Genomic DNA, 24,067 nt, shown 5'->3' on the forward strand with positions numbered 1-24,067 from the left:
ATTAAACTCCTGTTGTTTGCTTGGTAGCAGGCGTGTCAATGGCTGCCTTCTCTTATTTTCCCAATCTCTTGCTGATTACTTTCACTTGAAAGCCTTGTTTCAGGTTCTGCTTCTGGGAGAAAATTGTTTGAAAGTTATGAGAATAGATGATATCACAAAATAAGTGGGTGTAGAGAAAAGAGGTGCAGATTCAGTCTCAGCACTGAAGTGTTGCAGCAGCAAGAAATCAGGGAAACTGCAAAGAAAGCGGCATGTGCAGGGAAGGGGAGAGGGGGACCTACCCAGGGCTGGAGTGGTCAGGAAGGCCCAGGATAGAAGAGCAGGGTGATAATGATGGACAACAGCATTTAAATTGTGTAAGTGAAGGCATGAAGGAAATGTACTGTCAATAGGTGGTAGGAATTCAACCTTGGTGGGATCAAAGAATTGCTGGGTTGACAACTCCAGAAATGACTTGTAGACACAGAGGGGTTATTGGAGAGTGAGGAGTTTAAACCCCAATGTGAAATTCTTCACTCTCCAATAGAGGGTTGCAGTTCTTGTTATTAAAAGAAACAGGCTCCAAAGTAAGACAATGGGGGTATCTTCTCAAGGGAGAGGAAAGAACAGGAGCTCTCGAGTCATTATTGCTATGTGAAATCATTATTTGGATATTGAAATCATCAGTGATTATGAAAGTACTTTGAAAAGAGTGACACTGAAAAGGCAGCTAAAATCTTTACAGTTATGGGTGACTAGCCCAGGTGCTAGGATACTACTGCAACAAGAACGAATAAACTGAAGATGTGAAGTTTTTCTTGAACACACTAAAATAGTGCTTACTATGTGTCAAGCAGGTCTAAGCAGTTTATAAATACTAAGTCATTTAATCCTTATAACAACCCTACAAGACAAGGTACCATTTACCCACTTTATAGGTATGGAAGAAGAGGCAAAAAGAGAATAACTAATTTGCTCAAAGTCCCTCAGTTGATTAGTGGTGGTGTTGGAATTTAAAGTCCAGGCAATCTAGATGGTTAACTTCCAAACTGCAATGCCCCTTCATTTGGGGGTGGGGGCATTTAATGGAGCATGGTTTCCAAGCAGCAATGAGAAGGAAGAAGGTACCTATCTCATTTCCAAGCCCACTGAAAGGAGTGCTACAGGGTGAAAGGGCCACTCAAAAGGTCTGTGAGAGTGTGGCCTAGATTTTAGATGGAAAGTCTGTTTTAATTTGTAAATCATAATTCTGGTTTCATTATGTTTAACTTGTATTGCATTTTGCTCATTCTTTATTGCAAAGACCAGAGCTTTCAGAACACACTGATAGGAGGTAATTGGTTTTAATATTTAAGTGACAAATATTTCATCATTTGTTATTGTTTTTGACTTGACAGTAATATTCAGAAAATATTTACAGAATTACAAATATGCTAAACCTGGGAGACGAATTTTATCAAATGTTAGGCATGTGTAAGAATTATTCCCCTTTGGGTTTATTAACCTTGATATTTTGTAATTGGATTTATCATTTTCTCAAGATTTATTATTATTTATTATTGTGTTTTGGGATAAACACCCCTTGGTTACTATAGATGTTTGCTTTTATATATGAATGGAGTTGATTTGCTTTTATTGCATTCAGGAGTCACTGGGCCTGTGCTCACTGTGACAGTGATCTGCTCTTCTTTTTAGTGATTCTTTTGTCAGGATTATGTGAGTTTGGTTAAGAGGCAATTTTTAGTTTGTCAAAACTAAGTAGGATGGGGGCTGGGGTTGTGGCTCAGTGGTAGAAGTGCTTACCTTGCATGCATGAGCCAATGTGTTCAATACCCGGCACCACAATAAAATGAAAACAAACAAAAATAAAGGTGTTGTGTCATTAAAAAAAAAAAAAAAAAAAAAAACTAAGTAGGATGACTGAACCTTATCACAAGACGGGCTTGGAATAGGCAGGAGCTGAAAGGTTGGAGTGGTATACCCTGTTACCTGGCCCTCCCCAGCTTGGGTGAGACTCTGGACCTTCTTTTCTCAACCAGGCTTCTTATATGAACCTCAGAACATGATTTAAGCAATTCCTTTCTCAATTCTTTCAAGGATAGTACATAACTAGTATCATTTTAGATGCAGTGAAACTGATTTCTATATTAATTTCCTAGTGCTGAGTAGTAAATTACCCAAAATATACCATCTTGAAACAGCACAGATTTATTCTTTTAACAGTTTTGAAGGCTAGAACTCAAAATCAATTTCAATGAACTAAAGTCAAGGGCTGACTCCTCCTGTGGGCTCTGAGGGGAGAATGCTTCTTTACTTTTTCCAGCTTCTAGTGGTTGCCTCTATCTCTTGGATTACGGCCCTTCCTCCATCTTCAAAGTGCATCTCTCTGGTCGGTTTCCACCAACACATCACCTTCTCCTGTAATTTGACTTCCCTCTGCCGCCCTCTTATTAGGTTACTTATGATTACATTTAGCACCACCCCAGGGATAATATATTTCCGAGATCCTTAGCTTCCATCACTTCAGCAAAGTCACCTTTGCCATATAAGGTAATATTCAAAGGTTCAGGGAATGAGGACCTGGATGTCTTTGGGGGCCACTATTTAGCCTGAGCACAGATAATATAGGACCTTAGGGCTCAATCCGCTTCTGGACCCTGGATGAGAAAGGCAGACTACACAATATGCTTACCAGATCTGCCCAAAGCTTGACTGAATCAAGATCTAACACAGTTCTGAATGACTCTGACAAAACTCCACAAAGTGGAATTCTAAAGTGTGACTGGGAAGCATTAGAATAACTGCAAATGGCTTCAAGATGTTAGCTGACAATTCCATGGAAAAGAGTATTGGGCTTTATCAGAATTGTCATCAAGAGTGGAAATGAGAGGCTTGTTCTTCCAGGTCTGGTTGGAGGCAGGACCTGAGTATTTGTGAGCCTGGCTTGCCTTCCACACTGGGACCTGCCCTTGAAGAGTAGTTGGGATTGACGGTAAGGCTGAGCTGATACACAGAAGATGCAGAGGAGAATGACTGCCTTCTGCATGGTGGACAGATCAGGCTTCAAGTGGGCAATTTCCTCTCTAGAGAGCCCTGAGTCTTGATGACTATCTGGCAGGTGTGTGGAGAGAGAAGATGGTGGGTACTCAATGAGATAACTACTTAAGGTTTCTGTCAAAACTTAAGACCCCATTCAACTACTTCAGATTTAGGAGAAACCAAGGCCCAGGCAGAGAGGTCACCTGCACAGATTTACAGTTAAGGGAGCCCATCCTTCTTAACAGCAAGGGGAGGGGGACATTTATTTATCCTATGGAGGGAAGCAGAGTGACTGAGTCCAACTGTAAAGCTGCTGAGCCCTGTAGGCTGTTAGAGGCTGCTGCAGGGGGACACAGTTTAGGAAATCAGTCCAAATTTCATGTGAAACAACTTTATGATCTCAGAACCTCTTAAACATTCAACATTCTAGACACAAGTTTTTTTTTTTTAAAGAATGTTTCTTCATCTGGTTCAGTTGATATCAGAAGTGAGCAGCTGGTGGGGATTGTAGCTCAGTTGGTAGAGTACTTGGCTAATATTGCAAGGCCCTGGGTTCAATCCTCTGCGCGCACACACACACACACAAAACCCAAAATCAAAAAAAACAAGCAGCTAATGAACATAAGATCCCAGGGAACTAACATTGCATTTCACGATCTCTGAGCATTGATCAATGTTCTTCTTAATCCTGTAGAATTTCTCCACATATTCAGAACGTCCTAAGAGCTCCACAAAATCTTCATCATGAGTGATTATCAGAAGCTGGAAGTTACGCTGCTGGGAGCGGCTCTTTATTATCCTGAAACAATATATTTAGAATATTTTATGATTTAAGAGCAAAAATTTGGAAAAGTCACTACAAACCTTGTCAGACACATGAACTGCTGCTACATGTGGCAACTAAGCTTTTCCTGTGCTGTGTATGTCAGGGCCTCTGGCTACCCTGCAGGAAGTTGAGGTGGTGGTGGTGGTCAGGGGCCTTCAGCCAGTAAGGCAGGAGTCCCATCTCCTGTCCAGGCAGTGGGGATGCATGGCTGATTCCACCTTAGGGACCCGTAAGAACCAGGCCAAGAATTTGGACTTGCTCTTCTAGATCGCAAAGTTGTTCCTACTAAAGAAGGTGGAGGCGTTTGAGGAATGCCTCAACTCCTCAACTTCTTCCCCTACATTTTCCTGACCTGTTGCTAGCTGTCTCTTTTAAAAAAAAGATGACAGACAGGGGAATAACACTGCTTTCTTCAGAGCTGAGTCTACTTAGAATTCTGTCACCACTAGTCACTAGATGCATCCGTTCTATGACACACAGGACACCTGAGTGGGTACACTGGGAACACTTTTTTGCTCATCTATATGATGAGGTAACCAGCTTTGGGACTGAGACCTGAAAGACTAACCAGTTATTTATCTCTTGCCTGAAACTGGACGCACTTGAGTTTCTAAAGCACTAGCCCTTCCTTGCTCGTCCTGCCTGACTACTGAGAGCAGACTGAGGATGGCCCTGCTGCTTAGGGCCCCTGGCCCATGCTGTGCTGTCAGTCAGGAAATATCACCTCTGCCAGAAAGTCTTCCTGGAGTCGGGAGTGCCCCCAAACATCCCCTTCTACCTCAGGGTTGAGGGCCTTTGCAAAAGCTGCCCAACCTTGGAGCCTGCGCCCACACAGGTGAATGTGGTAAAAGGTGCGTGCAGTTTCACCCTCGGCAGTCTACTTAATCACTAGTGTGCTTTTTGAATACGAGTTTTGTTGTTCCTCAGAGCTGTTTGATGCACTGTAAAAAGCTTGGGAGACAGTCCTAAACCCACTACCACCATGTACAAACATCTCAGCAGGGCACACCAACTCCTGTTTGTGACGTGTGGGTTCACAGGAGGACATGTCTGGGGCTGCTGTTCACTATTTCATTTTCAAGGGAATCTGAAGAATTACTATCAAAAGGAAAAGTGTCTGTCACCGACTGGTTTCCCCAAGAAGGACACATCTAGGTGGAGTTCACCCCACACAACTCTCTTGATCAAAACTATCACAATCTCCCAAATGTGAGACACTTACTCAACCAGAGCGTGTGCAAGAGATTCAATGTTTTCTCGGTCAAGATTTGTTGTTGGCTCATCCAAGGCAAGGATGCCACAGTTCAGGCAGAAAGTTTCAGCCAGCGCCAAGCGAATGATGAGTGAGGCCAACACCTGGGGAAAAGCCCAGGAGTGAGATGCATACCACAGACTGGCACGATTGCTTCAGAAGGCAAAGGTGAGTAAATGTCACAAAGTCACTGACATTAGAGAAATTGCTGTTGTGTGGGAGAGCCCAGCCTGCAACCAGGTTCTTATGTCCCTCTGGAAGGTGAGCCATCAGCTGCATGCTCACGCCCATCATTTGCAATGAAATAAAATGCTAAATGCAACACTGATTCTCCCCCTGCCCGCCAATAAAAAAAACATATCAGCTATAATCAAAACTTGAAACCACAGGCTCACAACAGAGATGCATTACCACTTGGCTATAACAAATAATTTTAATAAAGGTATAAGATTTATGATCTTAAAAAGTCTTCACCTGACCTTTATGGTTTTCTGATAAAGAGACTTGGTACCAGGTATTGTGTTCTGGTCCACACTGAAATGTTTGTATGTATAATTTTGAGAAAGTAAGAGGGAAAAAACAATCATGGGTCACAGTATCAGGATGAGTATAGAAGTGTGGTTTTGTTTACGCTTACCTGCAGGAAATCCAAGTAACTAGAACTATTAGGCACTTTCATGACTAACAGAAACCTAATACTAAAACCCTCAGACTCAAATAAAGCCAACTGAGAGTACAAGGAACACAGAATTAATAGTGTAGGACTATTCTGTGAAATATAAAGTACATTTATGTGAGTTATAAATTCTTTCTCCTACTGAATTTGTGAGTGAGTTGATTTTGTAGTAGTACACACATTCTCATAATGGCCAGGGAGGCCAGCAGCTTGCAGAAACGAGGGCCACTGCTTCCCTGTTCGGGGACAGGTACTTCCTTCCTGCCTTTGAATCCCCTGCTGCCAACTTTACTACCACCCACTCACAATGGCCTCTAAAGCCTCAGCAAAAGCCAGTGTTAGGTACAGTTGAGGCCCACCTCCACCAAACCATTTGTTTTTCCTTCTCTCCCAATGCCAAGAAAGCAATTACTACCACAAAGCAATTACTACTATCTACAGTAAATCTATTTTTGCTCAGAAAGTATTTTTGAGTTGGGTGCAGTAAGGCAACCGTGTAATCCCAGCTACTCAGGAGGCTGAAGTAGGAGGACTACAAATTTGAGGCCAGCCTTGGTAACTTACGCTCTTTCTCAAAAAATAAAAAGGGATGGGGATACACAGTGGTAGAACATGCATGGGGACAATTCCCAGTATCATGCACATACAAAGGAAGTAATTTTGAAAGCATTTTAAATCTAGAGGTATCTTGATTCAAATTCACTTATAATTAACAGTAAAAAAATCACAAAAGCAAATAGGGATACTGATTATAGATCATAAATTTGTCATTTTTGCAGACTACAATTTAGATAGTAATCTGCAGATGTCTTGAATTGGTATCAGCTCTCTGGGCTGATGATACACACATGCATGGTTTATTCTTTTTTATGTGTGGGGGACTAGAAATTGAACCCAGGGGCACTTAACCACTGAGCCACATCCCCAGTGCTTTCTATTTTGAGACAGGGTCTCACTAAGTTGCTTAGGGCCTTGCTAAATTGCTGAGGCTGGCTTTGAACTTGCGACCCTCCTGCCTCAGTCTCCTGAGTCACTGGGATTATAGGTGTGTGCCACCATGCCTAGCTGCATGGTATATTCTTTAAGCAAAAAACTATAGAAGTAATTAAGATAACATGGGCATACTTTTCTTTTTTGAAATTTTATGAAAATCAGGGTCCAGAGGTATATGAAGTATAATCTACTTCTAATCTGAGAAGTGTTTGGTAGAAACCTGTGCACAGTGAAAGGACCTAGCTTTCTACCCCAGGATGCAGACCCCATTATCCTGACTCTTTAAAATATCATTCTTCTTTGTGATTTTGCTCTGTGCTCCATATCCAAGCAGGGCTGTCCACCCAGAGACTTCATGTGGAGCCAGCTGGCCTGACCTGACAACTGTGTCTTGTGTATGTGGTGCTGGTAACAGAAACCCCTGTGGGCATCAAGGCAACTGAATGACAAGAGCCCTCTTTTTGAGGTCTGTGGGTCCAGAAGCTAGGCTAGGGTGGTAGAAGGTTGGTTCTATATGGGGGCTATTTTCTCAAGAAGATTCTCTCATTTACTGGAATGTCTCATCTGGCGCAGCCTAGAATCTGGCTTGTTAACACTACTATGATTAATAGTATAGTTACTATTACTAATATAATTAATATTAATTTTGAATTTTTACTTCTCTGAAATCAGAATATGTCTTACAGTTGCAAGTATCTTTTTCTTTCTTGGTAGCACATTAAAGAGTAGTAGATAAGGCAGTGAGTGACCTTACTCTGAGAAGGAATGCTGTGAAATGATAATGGGTTCAGCCTCTTTCTCTACACAAGCCTATCCTGAGACCCTTCAGGCCCTTCTCTTAAAAGCCACTATACAGAATGCTGTAGGAAATATTGGTTGGCATTAGGAGAGGGTAACCACAGATGCTGAAAAGAGCTTCCTACCATCAAGGACAGCCCTGGGTGCTTTCTGGTACTCTTCCTGTCAGAATTCCGAGATACTTGCCTTTTGTCCGGCACTGCATCGTCCTCGCATGTCCAAGGCTGTGTCTCCCTTCAGCATCACCACTCGGTAGTTATAATTCCGTCTTTTATCAGAAGCTGATACATTTTCATCAGCATCAGATCGTATTTCTATGTATTCAATATCTGATGCAGAAAGAAAAATACTTTAGTGTAAAATACTTTACCCTCTGCAGCCTTTTGTCATTTTCTACATCAAGTAAGCCTAGGAGAAACACATGAAGCTGATTTCATCTGGGGAAAATACTGGCTGATTTTGAACTTATTTCTCTGGCTGGGAAGATTTAAGACCCTGGCAGTCTGGCTAGAAGCAATTTGGATAACCCAACCCCTCTGCTGCTTCTCTAAGATTTTCCTTGGGCAGGTTTTCTTCTTATCGCATCAGGGTTTATCTCTATCTACACTTCAATAGAACCTATTATGTCATCAGCTAAATATCATGCCTACTGCAGCCAAGGATGTAAGTCCTATCAGGCTTTGGAATAGAAAACTTTGCATTTTCTTTTTGCTATGTTTCAAGATAAGATTTCTTAGAAAATCTCAAAGAGATGTTCAGAAAGGGGTCCAAGGAGGTAATACTTGCACAATGAGAGGTCATACGGGGAGAAGTTATGAAGAAGGCTTTGTGAAGAGTGTTTGTGACACACCATGTTAATTACCTTGTCCACGATAGGTACTTCGCCAAAGATCACGAATAATTTTATTGATTTCTTCCATTTTCATACTGTGAAATTTCATTATTGCTCTGGAAAAAGAGGCCATTGGTACTTTAATGGAACAATAATATGTACTACTATATATAAAAGATGTCTAATTATTTGTACTAATGTATGTCAAAATATATAATTATATATAATAATACAAATAACATAATATCATGAAATAATTCCCTAAAACTCTGAGTTACAAAAACAGAATATGAAAAAGAAGCTGGGCACAAAACATGCCTATAATCCCAGCAGCGTGGGAGGCTGAGGCAGGAGGATCACGAGTTCAAAGACAGGCTTAGCAATGGCTAGGTGTTGAGCAACTCGTGAGACCCTGACTCTAAATAAAATACAAAATAGGGCTGGGGATGTGGCTCAGTGGTTAAGCACCCCTGAGTTCAATCCCCGGTACCAAACCAACCAACCAACAACCAACAAACAAAAAACCCCCAAACAAAACAAAACAAAAGAACTAGAAAAAAATAAATAGGACCAAAACCTTGCTGTTCCACTAGTATTGAATCTAGGAAACTACTTCTTGGTTCCTCTTCTCTTATTATTAAGGTTTACCAAAAGCCAGGCCCCTTGTGCTGCTTCTATTCCTCAGATCTGTGAATTTTTTTCCAACTAGAAGGAGGCTCTTCTAAATCAGAGAGGGTGATTTAGAAGCTTAAATCAAAATTTTATTTTGCCTTCCTAATTACAGATTCAGAAATCCTAATTCTAAATGAGTGCATTAACTTCCATTTGGTTCTGGCATGTCCCTGCCCCCAAGTTTCTTTTAAGATAGTAGTTCCTAAACACTAAAAAGAAGAATGTTTGCAAAAATAAAAGTAGCCTGTCAAAAACCTCTTATAGTCCTTTTATAGTCACCTTTCATCAAAAAGACCTTAGGTTCTTTGGAAGTAGGTTTATGAACTAATAAATGTCACTCCGATGATTAAAAGGCAAACATCACTGCCATCACCATACAAAGGATGTGAGGCGGACTTACTTCCATTTGCAGGCCTCTTATCTGATATATACAAAAAAAGAAACTGAACGTAATGCTACTGCCTCTGCAAAATCATTTCATGATCTCTTGGTTCACCAGCAAAAGAGAAAGAAATGACTCAACGTAAATACATTTTAAATATCAGATGAGGGATTATTGAAGTAGTGAACCCTGGAAAAAAAAAAAAAAACATATTCTGCTTCTTGATGAGAATGCAACAAGTCTCCATTTTCTACTTTATGCTACTTTCAAAAAGACAGATAAGTCGGGGGTTGGTGGCACATGTCTGTAATCCAAGCTATGTGGGAGGCTGAAACAGGAGGATTACAAGTTCAAGGCCAGCCTTGGCAATTTAACAAGAATCTGTCTCAAAATAAAATAAAAATGGAGGCTGGAAATGTAGCTCAGGGGTAGAGCATTTGCCTAGATGCATGGGGCCCTAGGTTCAATCCCTAATATTGAAAAAAAGGAAAGAAAAGAAAAAAAAAAAGAGAGATAAAACATCTAAGAATTTCCTAAAAAGTCAAAATAAAAAAATCACACACTGTGCTTGGGCCAATTGTATAAAAAAGACTGTCTTTCCATAGCATTGTACATTATGATCCTGATTTTTCAAAGAACTTTTTTTTAAGATTTTTTTAAGAGAGAGAGAGAGAGAGAGAGAGAGAGAGAGAGAGAGAGAGAGAGAGAGAGAGAATTTGTTTTTAATATTTATTTTGTAGTTTTCGGTGGATACAACATCTTTATTTTATTTTTATGTGGTGCTGAGGATCGAACCCAGTGCCCCGCGCATGCCAGGAGAGTACGCTACCGCTTGAGCCACATCCCAGCCCCTCAAAGAACTTTTTTTTAAAAAAAGTTATTTTTCCATTCGAGTTAAAAATCTTCAATAATTAATGTAAGCAAGCATGCCCAATGTGGAAAACAAATTCCAGGTAGAGCAGGAGTGTCCAAGGCACACAGTCTATCCTGATCCCTTGTAGAGCAGAGGTGGTACATTATTCTAGCCAGGTAGGTCTGCCAAGACACAAAATCCAGACCCACCAGGGGTGTATCAGAGGGAGCTGATGTCTACCACTGTTGGCTGGATCATAAGCTAATCTTTATGTCCTCTATCTTTCTATGGAGGTTATACAACCATACTGTGCAACAGTTGGAGATGACTAAGATAAAATCAACCTAATGGAGTAACAATTATAGTGGTTATTACTGATGGACATTTATCTGAGCCACAACAATGCTAAATGGCCACATCATCTCATTGGATCTTGACAACAATACCAGGAGTTAGATTTTATCTCCACTTACCATTAATAAATGGAAAAATTAGTAAGTTGTTTCAGATCAGAGAAAAGTGGGCATGATATTAACAGTCCTTGATTATGGTAGCAAAAATTGAACAGGTAGTGAATATTTCATCTTTAAAGTTACCAGCCTCAAGACAGACCTAGCTCCCAACCATCTATATAAAGTATTAAACAGCAAGGAAAAACATAAGTGAAGAGAGGTCAAAAGAAGTTCAGGCCTATTATGTGCATGAAAATAAAAAGAAACACTCTAAAATAAAACAAAATTTAGTAAGTGAGGGTAATATAAAGAACACATGACCATGTGGTATTTGTCCCAAGAAAGCAAGAATAGTACAACATAAAAAAATGATTTTAATAGATGTCAAAGAAGCTTTTGATATAATGTAACATCGAGTTTTGATTAAAAATCTTCAATAAGAGAAAAAATAGAAAATTTCCTTAACTTGATAAAATTCCTTTCTCAGGTACCTATGGCAAGCTATCGATTTAATTTAAAATATACAGAAGCATTCCTTGTACAGCTAAGAACTAGAGAAAATGCTCACTATTATGGCCATTCTAAAATGATGTCCTGGGGATCTCTAACCGTTTATTTAAGTAAGACAATGAAAAGAAATGAGGCATAAATGATGGGGGTGGAGGCTATCATTGTTTTTACAAGTGATACAATTGTATACTTAGGAAATCCAAGAAAGTCAACTAAAAAATTAAGACTAATAAGATGGTTATAAATAAATACACAAAATTAATAGTTTTAGTATTCTAACAGCTAACAACATTATAAGTGACAATCAAAAAACAGGGATCCTGGGGCTGGGGATGTGGCTCAAGCGGTAGCGCGCTCGCCTGGCATGCGTGCGGCCCGGGTTCGATCCTCAGCACCACGTACAAACAAAGATGTGTCCACTGAAAACTAAAAAAATAAATAAATAAATATTAAAAAAAAAAAAACAGGGATCCTATTCAAACAGCAATAGAAACTATAAAATACATAAAAATCCAGCAATAAAGTATATAATCTAGAAGAAAAAGCCATAAAATATTATAATAGGACAAAAACTTGATTTAAGAGACTTTTAGTAAAAGGTCCAAAATGGTAGATTCAATATTGCAAAGTTATGTATTCTCCCCAAGTAATCCATAAATAAAAGGCAATCCAAACAGAAATCCCAAAAGTTAAAAAAAAAAAAAAAAAATAGAACCCACAGTATGATTCTAAAATTCTAAGAAACAATGCAAAAGAATAAAATTTTGGTAATAAGAATAAAACAGTTGATAGAAGCCAGGCCTGTAATCCCGGCAGCTGGGGAGACAGAGGCAGGAAGATCACAAATTCAAAGTCAGCTTCAGCAACTTAAGCAGCTTATCAAAGTCAGCCTCAGCAAGGCTCTAAGCAGCTTATCAAGACCCTGTCTCAAATATAAAAAGAAAAGAAAACTGGCTGGAGATGTGGCTCAGTGATTAAGTACCCCTGGGTTAAATCCCCGGTACCAAAAAAACAACAATTGGTAGACAAGAAGAAAATCCAGAAATAAGTCTAATACATATAAAACTTTTGGCATGACATTTCAAACCAACCTAAAAACTTTCAACATGGCTGGAAAAAAGAAAAAAAATAAAATGCTATAACTACTCTTCATCAAAACCCAAAATAAAACTGAAAAAGAAAATGATTAAATGTTAAAGTAAGTTGGACGTAGTGGCACAGGTCTATAGCTATATTATTCAAGAGGCTCTCTTGAGCCCAGGAATTTGGGCCCAGCCTGGACAACAAGTTAGAACGCATCTTAAAGAAAAAGAAGGAAAGAAAAAAAGTAAAACTACCAGAAGAAAACATTTCTATAATTTTAGATGGGGAAGACTTTTCTAATTAAGGCACAGAATTAAGAAGCCATAAGTAAGAAGACTAAAGATTTGACTATGTAAAAATTAAAAGTCACAAATGACACCATAAAGAAAGTTAAAAGAAATTTAACCTCACTAATAAGGAGGGAAATGTAAATTACAGTGAAAGCATTTTTTGTGTGCAAAAGACTAGCAAAAACCAAAATGGCCAATAATAATAGGCAGACTTGGAAACGATCACTTTCATATATTACTGGTGGAAAAATAAATTTAATAAATGTTTTTGGAAGGCAATTAGGCATTAACAAGTTAAAAATGTACATACCCCCTGACCCAGTAACTTCAGATATCTTTCTGGTATATCTGCATAAGTGTGCAAAGATACACACTGCAGCAAAATTGGTAGTAGCCAACTTTTAAAAGCTTCCTCGTATGTCCATCAATAGTTAAATAAGGTAGGTAATATCCATTTAGATTATGAAACCATTAAAAGTGATGAGGTATTGGGCTGGGGATGTGGCTCAAGTGGTAACGCGCTCGCCTGGCATGCGCGGGACGCTGGGTTCGATCCTCAGCACCACATAAAAATAAAATAAAGATGTTGTGTCCACCGAAAACTGAAAAATAAATATTTAAAAAATTCTCTCTGTCTCTCTTTCTTCTCTCTTTCTTAAAAAAAAAAGTGATGAGGTACTAACATATATGAATATAAATGAATTGTGTTAAATGAAAAAGGACAACAGAAAAACGTGATACCATTCACATAAAAACAAAACAGATATATTTGAATACTACATGTAAAGACACTGTGAGGGAAATGAAAATACGTCACTGATGTAATACTGAAGTGATGAATAAACAGCAGACACTGTCATGGAAATAAAGCTAAGTCTAGTCTGAAGTGTGTCCTATGATTTGCATAGTCATGAAGTGTGGGGAGGCAGAAATTATCTGTAATACAAAGCTGAATGTGTTTAGTGGTAAAGTGTTGTGGAGTACAAAGGAAGGAAAAAATATCTGTTTGGAAAGGGTTTCATCAAGGCAGTATTTTGAGGAGGAGAAGTGGCATAGGAAAATGTGGTGTACCTTAACGGAACAAAACTATTCAGAGTTTGCTTAGGAATATAGTGAACAGTGAGAGCTAAAAATGGGAAGAGACAGGTATGGAATTGTTTCCTAAAATGAAAGGAATAGGGACTGCCACCTTTTGGAAGCTTAACCTGGTAGAAACAGAAGAGAGTGTATGTAAGGGTGTAAGGAGTGGTAAGACATCAGAGGTACAGGAGGCTACCAGTGATAGGGAAGAGTTAGGCTGAGGCCTTGGAAAGAGCAGCTGTGAAACAGTACCATGTCAAGAACCCTGTGGGACCTGACTGCTGACTGACAGTGGACCAATTAACTTCACACACATTGAACACGTGATTTTTTTTTTTTTTTTTTTTTGCTGGGGATTGAACCCAGGGCCTCACACATGGTAAGCAAATGCTGTCCCACTGAATTACATCCTGGCTTTTGTAGGTATTTAGTATTAAATACCTTAAAGATTAACCATAAAAGTCTATGACCTTCTCCTGAAGCAAAGATTTGAATTTCCTGGGCTAGATACAGTTGGAGGCAAGTAGTTACCTCACATATATCAGCCCCACCACGGCAGTGTGCACATCTCTTAATTACACATACCACTCATGTGAAGTGCTATGCTTTTTTTGTGTGTGTGAAACCTGGTTCCCAAAAGAAAGCAAGAAGCTCTAATATCTATGAAAATAATGGTTTATAAATTACTTAGTCTTATATTTAAATACTCATTAAGAGTCTAAAAAAGATTTCATTAAGAATTCTGCAAAAATATATTGCATTTGCTGAGGACACATATTGGTTTTAGTGGCATTTATAATTCTGGTGATCTATGAAAGTCTTAGGATGTGATCCCCACAAATGACAAACGTCTAATATGTTTCCTGTTTAAAAGGAGGCATCAAGAGGCCAGAAAGACAAAAAGACACATGCCAGTGAAACTATTCTATGTGATACTATACTGGTAGATAAATGCCATTGGATATTCATCAAAACTCACAGAACATATACTACCAAGAGTGAACTAATGCAAACAATGGATTTGGATTATGGAATGTCAACATAGGTTCACAGAGCATAACAAATGTTATCACTGATGTAGGGTACTACTAATGTGTGAGGTCAGGGAGCACATGGGAAATCTCTACTTTTTTGTCGGCTCAATTCAATTTTGCTGTTAATCTAAAATTGCTCTAATAAAGTCTATTAAAACAACAACAGGCTGGGGATGAAGCTTAGTGGTAGAACACTTGCCTATGTATATGAGGCCACAGGTTTGAATCTCAGAACTGTAAAATAAAGCACAACACAGACATGTGCCAGTGGTGGAGCTATTTCCATCTATGTCCCTTTTCCTTCTGTATGCAGACATGCCCTTTACCTTTAAATGCCTAGATGACTCTATTATTCTTGACACCTCTTTCAACCAGAGCTTCTGCCCCAGCATCAAGAAAATATTCCCTTTGGTTCTAAACTTTGGTATCCAATGCTTCCCATACTTAGCCTTTAAGGGAAAGCTTTTCAGAGCCTCTGAGTTACCTTCTTCCTAAGCATACATGGCTTCCAGCCTCATGTCACAATTGAAGCAGCATATTAAGCCTACCCAGGAAAGCAATTAGAGTAATAGATATTAAATCAAACCTCAGCTCACTTAAAACAAGTGCTCTACCACTGAGCTGCCCTTTTAATTTTTTTAGAGACAGGGTCTTGGTAGGTTGTCCAGGCTGGCCTTGAATTGCGATCCTTCTGCCTCAGTCTCCCAACTGGCTGGGATTACAGAAGTGCAGGCTCACACCCACGTAGGGTTCTTGTTCCTGCTGTGAAGACCACTTTTCTGGCCATCTCAGAACCTAGCCTCTAGTATGGAAAAAATGTGTAGAATATTTTGGGCATAGGGTAGAACATTATACCTTTATTGATAATATTGATAATATTCCAAAATCATTTAAGTGGATGTATTCTATGAGGTAATACATTCTAAATGATGCATGTTTTCCTCTTCTCGTCTGCTGTGTCTCTGACCATTGCCAATGCTTCTACTTAGTGATGTTTTTAGATGATTACTAATAACAGATGGTAATCAGCTTTTCTTGAAAATGCACTGCTAATTTCCTGTGTTACCTTAAATAGACAACTGAATGCAACAATTACACTGACAGTATGCCTTATTCTAAGATGTGAAACAATAAGGGAAATTTTAGACCTTATTTTCTTCCAGGGAAGAAGGCAAATTTAGGCTCATAGTATAAACCTTGAGAAGTCCACTGTTTGCAAGTATAAGCCCACAAAGACACTGTATTGGGGAAATTTGTACTACTTCTTTTCTTTTCATTTAGAAGAATCCATCTGATTACCAGATAACAGATTTCAGCAAACAGCCCAACTTTGTTCCTTAAGCTGGCCAAAATTGCTGGAAAGCATAGTAAAAGGAAACTGATTTTGCTGCAGAATACAATATTTATAACTGAATTTAAAACAAAACCAACTTTGCCTACCCAACTCAGTTCACTATTGCTTAAAGTCATTAACAATCTCCATTTTGTCAAATTCAAGGGTCAAGTCTTAGTCTTTATCTTATTCAACCTCTCAATAGCATTTTTTTTTTTTTTTTGGCAGTGCTGGGAATTGAACACAGAGACTGGCATGCTAGGCAAGTGCTTCACTAATGAGTGACACCCCCAGCCCCTAATTAGATTCTTGAAGTATTTTCTTTCCACTTGGTTTTCAATATCCTGCACCTTTAAAAATATTTTACCATCTCATTAGCAATAATTTACTATATTTACTGATTTATCTGTAAATATAGTGAATCTTTACTTCCCTTCTCTGTCTACTCACATGTAATCTCATTCCATGATTTTAAATGCCACATTTATGCCAATGATTCCCAAGTTTCTCTCCCCTGAACTCTAGACTGAATTATATATCCAACTGTTTGTTGACTTCTCTACTTAGAAGAAGTCTATAGACACCTCAAACTTAAGTGTCTGACATACAATTCTTCATTTTCCCTCCCAAATTCTTTCCGTTTCAAGAATGGCAACTTGTTTCCCTAATGCTTTGTTGCTCAAGTAAAAATATGGTACACATAATCTTTGATTTTCCTTTCCTCTTTACATTCAATTCAGAAGCAAGGCCTGTCTACTCTATCCCCAGAACAAATCCTGAGTCCATCACTTCTCTCCATTTCTATTACTACAACCCAAGTCCACTGCCATCTCCTAGGATGCCATAGCAGTCTTCCTCACGCTCCTTAGAATGTGTTTTCTACATAGCAGCCAGTACCATTTCTTCAAATTATCAATTGGATTATTATTATTTTTTTTTTTTTAAAGAGAGAGTGGGAGAGGAGAGAGAGAATTTTTTAAATATTTATTTCTTGTTTTTTAGTTTTCGGCGGACACAACATCTTTGTTTGTATGTGGTGCTGAGGATCGAACCCGGGCCGCACGCATGCCAGGCGAGCGCGCTACCGCTTGAGCCACATCCCCAGCCCTCAATTGGATTATATTACTTTCCTGCCTTAACCCCTCTAGTGACTTCCAAATCTATTTACAATAAAACCAGACTGTTTTCCAAGGCTACACAAGCCATGACATATTCCATCAGTAATCCACCTCTGATTCTCTTCGACCATACTTCCCTTCTTCCTGTTCCTTGAACATGTCCTGTTCATACTGGTCTTGGGACCACTATATTACATACTTTACCCCTGGAGCACATGCTCCCTGAATTTTGTTATCTTTCACATCAGTTAGGTCCCAACTTAGATGTCACATTCTCAGAGAGTGTCTTACCTTAGAAAAACCTTCAAATAGCCCCTCAGTTATTCTCATAATGTTAATTTGTAACACCTACCATCATTGTTATTTTTTTAATTTTCTGTTTCTTCATTCCTATTTGCTTACTTATATCCAGAATAGTATCAAGCAATGATATAAGCACCCAAAATCCTAATATAATGAAATATATATTTACATATGGATACGCCTCACTGAACTGTTATAAAATATGTGAAAATTAGTTGATTCTGTGGCTATAAATCAGGAAGTATGAATTAAGTAAAGTTACAACCCTATTATATAAAAATTACTTTTTAAGAGGTTATAAAATGGGCTACCATGGTAGCATCTTGGCAGGGGAGGAGGCACAACTCTTAGGTCTGAGACCTAATTTTATGTCTGCCATTTGGCTGTGCAATCTTGGGCAGTCTACTTAATCTCGCCAATAAATACTTATTTTTTACAGGGTAGATATAGCAATTAAATTAGATTATGGCAAGCACACAGTAAATATTCAATTAATATTAGTGTCTCCTTTGCATAGCCAACTTTGGGACAATTAAACCTTAAGAAAATCCAAATAGGAACAAAAGAAATCTATATTTACTTCCAGTGGAGTTCATTAGTGCTATTAAAGAATACAGTTTAAGAACTTACATTAAAGAATGTGAAAGCAAGAGAAGAAAAAGTAAAGGAAAGGTGTGGGGAAGAGCAGGGCTCTCATGAAAATCAAAGGGAGGTCAGTAGACCAAAGGAAAGGGAGCAGGGGGAAGGAGGGAGGAAGGAAGTGCTGAGGAGTGATATCGGCCAAATTATATTGTTATATCATGGCATATATGAATATGTAACAACAAATCCCATCATTATGTTCAACTATAATGCATCAACAAAATAATGTGGAAAAAAGAGAACAGCTTTAAAAAGAAAATGGATTAAATACTGAACACAATATTTCCAGTAAAATCAATAATCTTTAAGTTTTGTAAAAAAGAAGCAGAATCAGAAACTAAGAGGTCATAATCAATATGAAAAAAACCCTCATATTAAAGAATAGAATATGACAAAGAAAGATGGACTAAACTCAAAACTACCCCTGAATTTTCCTTTTAACTTTCTCCATTCTGAATGCTATTAAGGATTTAAAACCTTCTTTTCCATTTTAAAATTAGGAAATGGAAACTTGGGGTATATAAATAATTTGCTTAATATAACAGAATTCAAATTCAAATTCAGTTTTAAGGGATAGTACTTTTAACCATGTATTATGGAATTTTGAGGCTTCATGAAGGCAAAAATTTATCAACTTTCACACAAAGTCCACTTCTGCTTTGTAATTCCCTGCTTTGTTTTTCTATCACAACCAATTTAAATTATCTTACCCCATTCAGTAGGTTCTTACTAGAGAAATCTGTTTTGAATTGTGTTTCTTTAAGTAAACTTAAAAATGTCCTTGTCAGCAGGACCTGGGTCTACCCTTCCTTAGTGTTCAAAGAATGTTTGGTGTGAGTCTTTTGGATTCCTAACAACTATTGCTAAAGAACTAAAGTAAAATGTCTCCTGCAGGCATAGGAGAAGTCTAAAGAAAATTACTTAAGAAAAAATAAAAAAGGAAAAATATGAATATATGTAGTTTACTGGGCAAGAATTCTTTAATAAGTCTTGCTTATTTCTTGTTCTAAAACCTTAATTTTTACCAACGTTGCAGGATACAAAATCAACACACAAAAATAAGTAATGTTTCTATATACCAATAGCAAATTATGTGAAGAAGAAATCAAGAAAGCGATATTATTTACAACAGCTATGAAAACAAAATCCTAGCAATGTATTTCATGAAAGAGGAGAAAAAATCTTTACAAAGAAAACCATAAAACATTTATGAAAGGACACAAGAAAAGTGGGAATATATCCTATGTTAAGAGAATGGAAGAATCAATATTGTTAAAATGTCTGTGCTACCTCAAGAGATCTATAGATTTAATACAATCCCTATCAAAATATTTTAGAACCAGTACAAATTTTCTAAAAATTCATATGGGACCACAAAAATTCCCCAAACAGGCAAAGTAAACTTGAGCAAAAACAACAAAGCTGAAGGCATTTTACCAACTAACTGCAAAATATATTACAAAGCTATAATAATTAAAACACCATACAAATGGACCAATGCAACAGAATAGAGAGCTCAGAAGTAAACCCATGCATCTCTAGTCAACTGATCAATAAAGGTGGTAAAAATATGCACTGAGGAGAGGGCAGTCTCTTCGATAGATAGTGCTCTCTACCTAGCAAAAAAGGGATATCTATTCACGTGCAGAAGAATGAATCTAGATCTATTCTTATCCTCTACAATAATCAACTCAAAATAGATAAAATAATTAAATGTTAAAGCCTGAAACTATGAAACTACTGATGTTGTAGGGACAGAAGAGGCAAGGCACTGAAGACAGCAGTAAATAATAATAAGATAAATGTAAATAATACATCTATTATGGAAAACTAGTAAGGGGGTGTCCAGCATCTGGAGCGCTGGTATCTTCTTGGCCAGTGGCCAAGTAAAATAGGGCAACACGAAAATAGGAAGTTTATCTACATTGAACTCTTTTGCAGAGACTCTTTTGCTGACAGTCCTAAAATCAGTCATGGTGAAGATTTCTGGAGAAGCCCAGTTAAGACTTTCCTTGTGGAGAAAGGGGGTGCCACTTCACTGAAAGAAAACACAGGGGTGTTTTAGGACACTGAAACAGGCAAGAGATCTATAGATTTTTTGGAAAACATCCAAAAGCACAGGAAACAAAAGCAAAAATGGACAAATGGGAGTACATCAAACTAAAAAGCTTCTGTGCAACAAGGAAGCAATCCTCAGAGTGAAGAGACTATCTATGGTATGGAAGAAAATACATAAAAACTACACAACTGGTTAATACTCAGAAATGGGTACCCAACTCATAGCAAAAACAAAACAAAACAACAACCCCCCCAAATCCCCTTAAAAACAAGACAAAAATTTAAAAAATGGTAATAGACCTAAATAGATATTTCTCATAAGACATACAAATGGTCAATGGTGTGCATGAAAAAATGCTCAATATCATTAACATTAGGAAAATGTAAATTAAAAGCATATTCAGATATCACCTCACTCTAGTTAGAATGGCTATTACCAAAAAGACAAAAGATTAGTAAGAATATGGAGAAAAGAAAATCCTTAGATAGTGTTGGTGGAAATGTAAATAATACATCTATTATGGAAAACAGTATAGAGGTTCCTCAAAAAGTTAAAAATAGAGCTACCATATGATCCAGCAATCCTATTACTGAAAGTTCAAAGGAAATGAAATCAATATGTCAAAAGGACATTATGCGCATGTTTATTGCAGTACTACTCATAATAGCTAAGAAATGGAATCAACCTAAGTGTCCATCAACTGATTAAAGAAAATGTGGTGAATACACACAATGGTATACTATTCAGTCATAACAGGATGAAATCCTGTCACTTTCAACAACACAGGTGGAAATGCAGATCGTTATGTTTAGTTAAATAAACCAGACACAGAAAAATGCCATATGATCTCACTCACCTGAAAGCTAAGAAAGTTGATCTCAAAGAAGCTGAGAATAAAATAGTAGTTACCAAAGACTGGAGAGACAGGGGAGATGGAGGAATGGGGAAAAGTTGGTTAATGGGTACTAAGATAGAATTAAAAGAAATAAATTCTGGTGTTCTATTGCACAGTATAGTGTCTATAATGATAATATACTATATGTTTCAAAAAAGCTGAAAGAATGGATTTTGAATGTTTCACCACAAAGAAATGATAACTGTAGGAAGAGTAGGTATATTTACCCTGATTTGACCATTACACAATATATACATGTATCAAACATCACATGAAGTAATCTTTTCATATTCAATAAATGTGTACAATTTGTATGTGTCAAAAAATGACAAAACTGGGGCCCCACCAGCCAAGCCCAAGGAGTAGGAGTAGAGCAACCCTGACCTGCCTGCCACCTGGTAGGAGCAGTGCCACATTTACCAACGCTTGGGCTGGGTCCTCCCATTGGGTACCCCTCCTGCCCCGCCTCCCAGCTTCCATCTAGTGACAATAGCCAAGACCTACAAGACCATCATCCAGGTTCCTGCAGGCAAGTTATTGGAAACCTACAGGGACACTACAGGATTATAAGGTAGAAACTATAATACTGTGAATCCACACTGCTGGAGAAGAAGACACATACACAATATGAAGAAACAAGGAAAGAAAAGTGCCCCAAACAAACCAAGCTGCTGCAATAATAAATTCCATTGACAGTACAGTAGATGAAATGTCAGAGAAGGAGTTCAGAATGCACATAATTAAAATGATATGTGAAACACAGAATGAATTAAGATACCAAAAACAGGTAACAACTGACTGCTCCAACAAAGAGATAAGAGAGGAAATACAGGTAGTAAAAGATTACTTCAAGAAAGAGAGACTCTGAAAAAAACAAAATAAACAGAAATCCTTGAAAAGAAGGAAACAATAAACCAAATAAAAAAAATTCAATAGAAAGCATCAACAACAGACTAGATCACACGGAAGACAGAACCTCAGGCAACAAAGACAAAATATATAATCTTGAAAATAAAGTTGATCACACAGTGAAGATGGTGAGAAACCATGAATAGAACCTTCAAGTATTATGAGACAACATGAAAAGACCAAATCTAAGACTTATCAGGATAGAGGAAGGCACAGGGATATAAACCAAAGGAATGCACAATCTCTTCAATGACATAATATCAGAAAACTTCCCAAACACAAAGAATGAATTGGAAAATCAAATATAAGAGGCTTCCAGAACACCAAATGCACAAAATTACAAAAGATCCACACCAAGGCATGTTATAATGAAAATGCCAAGCACAGAATAAGTATAGAATTTTAAAAGCTGCAAGAGAAAAGTTTCAGATTATACATAAGGGGAACCCAATTTGGATCTCAGTAGATTTCTCAACCCAGATCATCAAAGCTAGGAGATCCTGGAACAATATATACCAAGCTCTGAAAGAAAATGGATGCCAACCAAGAATCTTATATCCAGCAAAATTAAGTTCAGATTTGAGGATAAAATAAAAACCTTCCACGATACACAAAAATTAAAAGAATATACAGCAAGAAAGCCTGCACTACAGAATATTCTCAGAAAAATATTCCATGAGGAGGAAATGAAAAACAACAATAAAAATCAGCAAAGGGAGGAACTACACTAAAGGAAAATCCTATCAAAGAAGACACCAACTCAAGTTAAAAACCAAAAACAAACCAAAATGACAGGGAATGCAAACCATATCTAAGTTATAACCCTGAATGTCAATGGCCTAAACTCATCAGAAATGCACAGACTGGCAGATTGGATTAAAAAAAAAGAAGAAGATCTGGGCTGGGGTTGTGGTTCAGCAGTAGAGCACTTGCTTAGCGCTCTGGGTTTGATCCTCAGCACCACATAAAAAAAAGAAGACAGGAAATAATTAAAATCAGAGCTGAAATCAATGAAATTGAAACAAAAGAAACAATTCAAAAAAATTGACAAAATTAAAAGTTGGTTCTTTGAAAAAATAAATAAAATTGATAAACCCTTAGCCATGTTAATGAAGAGAAGGAGACAGAAAACCCAAATTACTAAAATTTGCGATAAAAAACAAAATATCACAATGGACACTATTGAAATACAGAAGATAATTAGAAACTATTTTGAAAACTTATACTCCAATAAAATAGAAAGTCTCAATGACACTGACAAATTTCTAGAGACATATGATATACCCCAAACAAAATCAGGAGGACATACAATTTAAACAGATAAATTTCAAGCAAGGAAATAGAAGACACCATCAAAAGCCTACAAACCAAGAAAAGCCCAGGACCAGACAGATTCACAGCCAAGTTCTGTAAAATCTTTAAAGAAAAACCAATACCAATACTCTTCAAATTATTCCATGAAATAGAAAAGGAGAGAACCCTTCCAAACTCATTCTATGAGGCTAGCATTACCCTGATACCAAAACCAGACAAAGACACATCAAGGAAAGAAAACTTCAGACCAATATCCTTGATGAACATAGACACAAAAATTCTCAATAAAATCCTGGCCAATCACATACAAAAACGTATTAAAAAGACAGTGCACCATGATCAAGTGGGGTTCATCCCAGGGATGCAAGGTTGGTTCAGTATACAGAAATCAATAAATGTAATACCACATTAATAGACTTAAAGACAAGAATCATGATTATCTCAATAGATGCTGAAAAAGTATTTGATAAAATACAGCACCTCTTTATGTTCAAAACACTAGAAAAACTAGAAATACCAGGATCAATGTAACACTGTAAAAGTTACCTATGCTAAGCCCAAGGTCAACATCATTCTAAACAGAGAAAAATTGGAAGCATTCCCTCTAAAAACTGGAACTAGACAGGAATTCCCTCCTTCACCACTTCTATTCAACACAGTCCTTGAAATTCTAGCCAGAGCAACCAGACAGACAAAAGAAATTAAAGGGCTATGCACAGAAAAAGAAGAACTATCACTATTTG

General features: G+C 37.7%; 1 protein-coding gene across 2 annotated transcripts in view; it reads right to left on the bottom strand.

Moving 5' to 3' along the window:
* Window positions 1-2,164: 2,164 nt before the first annotated feature.
* Window positions 2,165-24,067, bottom strand: part of Rad50 (RAD50 double strand break repair protein) — a 98,471-nt gene continuing 76,568 nt past the window's right edge. For both annotated transcript variants that reach the window (XM_027949635.2, XM_071612101.1), the window contains 4 exons: window positions 8,426-8,511; window positions 7,750-7,892; window positions 5,067-5,200; window positions 2,165-3,817 (listed from right to left, as the gene is read on the bottom strand). In XM_027949635.2, coding sequence (XP_027805436.1) covers window positions 3,631-3,817; window positions 5,067-5,200; window positions 7,750-7,892; window positions 8,426-8,511 — 550 coding nt within the window. In that variant the 3' untranslated portion in view covers window positions 2,165-3,630. The remainder of the gene's footprint in view (window positions 3,818-5,066; window positions 5,201-7,749; window positions 7,893-8,425; window positions 8,512-24,067) is intronic.

This window comes from Marmota flaviventris, chromosome 5 (assembly GCF_047511675.1).
Source record: "Marmota flaviventris isolate mMarFla1 chromosome 5, mMarFla1.hap1, whole genome shotgun sequence".
NCBI lineage: Eukaryota > Metazoa > Chordata > Mammalia > Rodentia > Sciuridae > Marmota > Marmota flaviventris.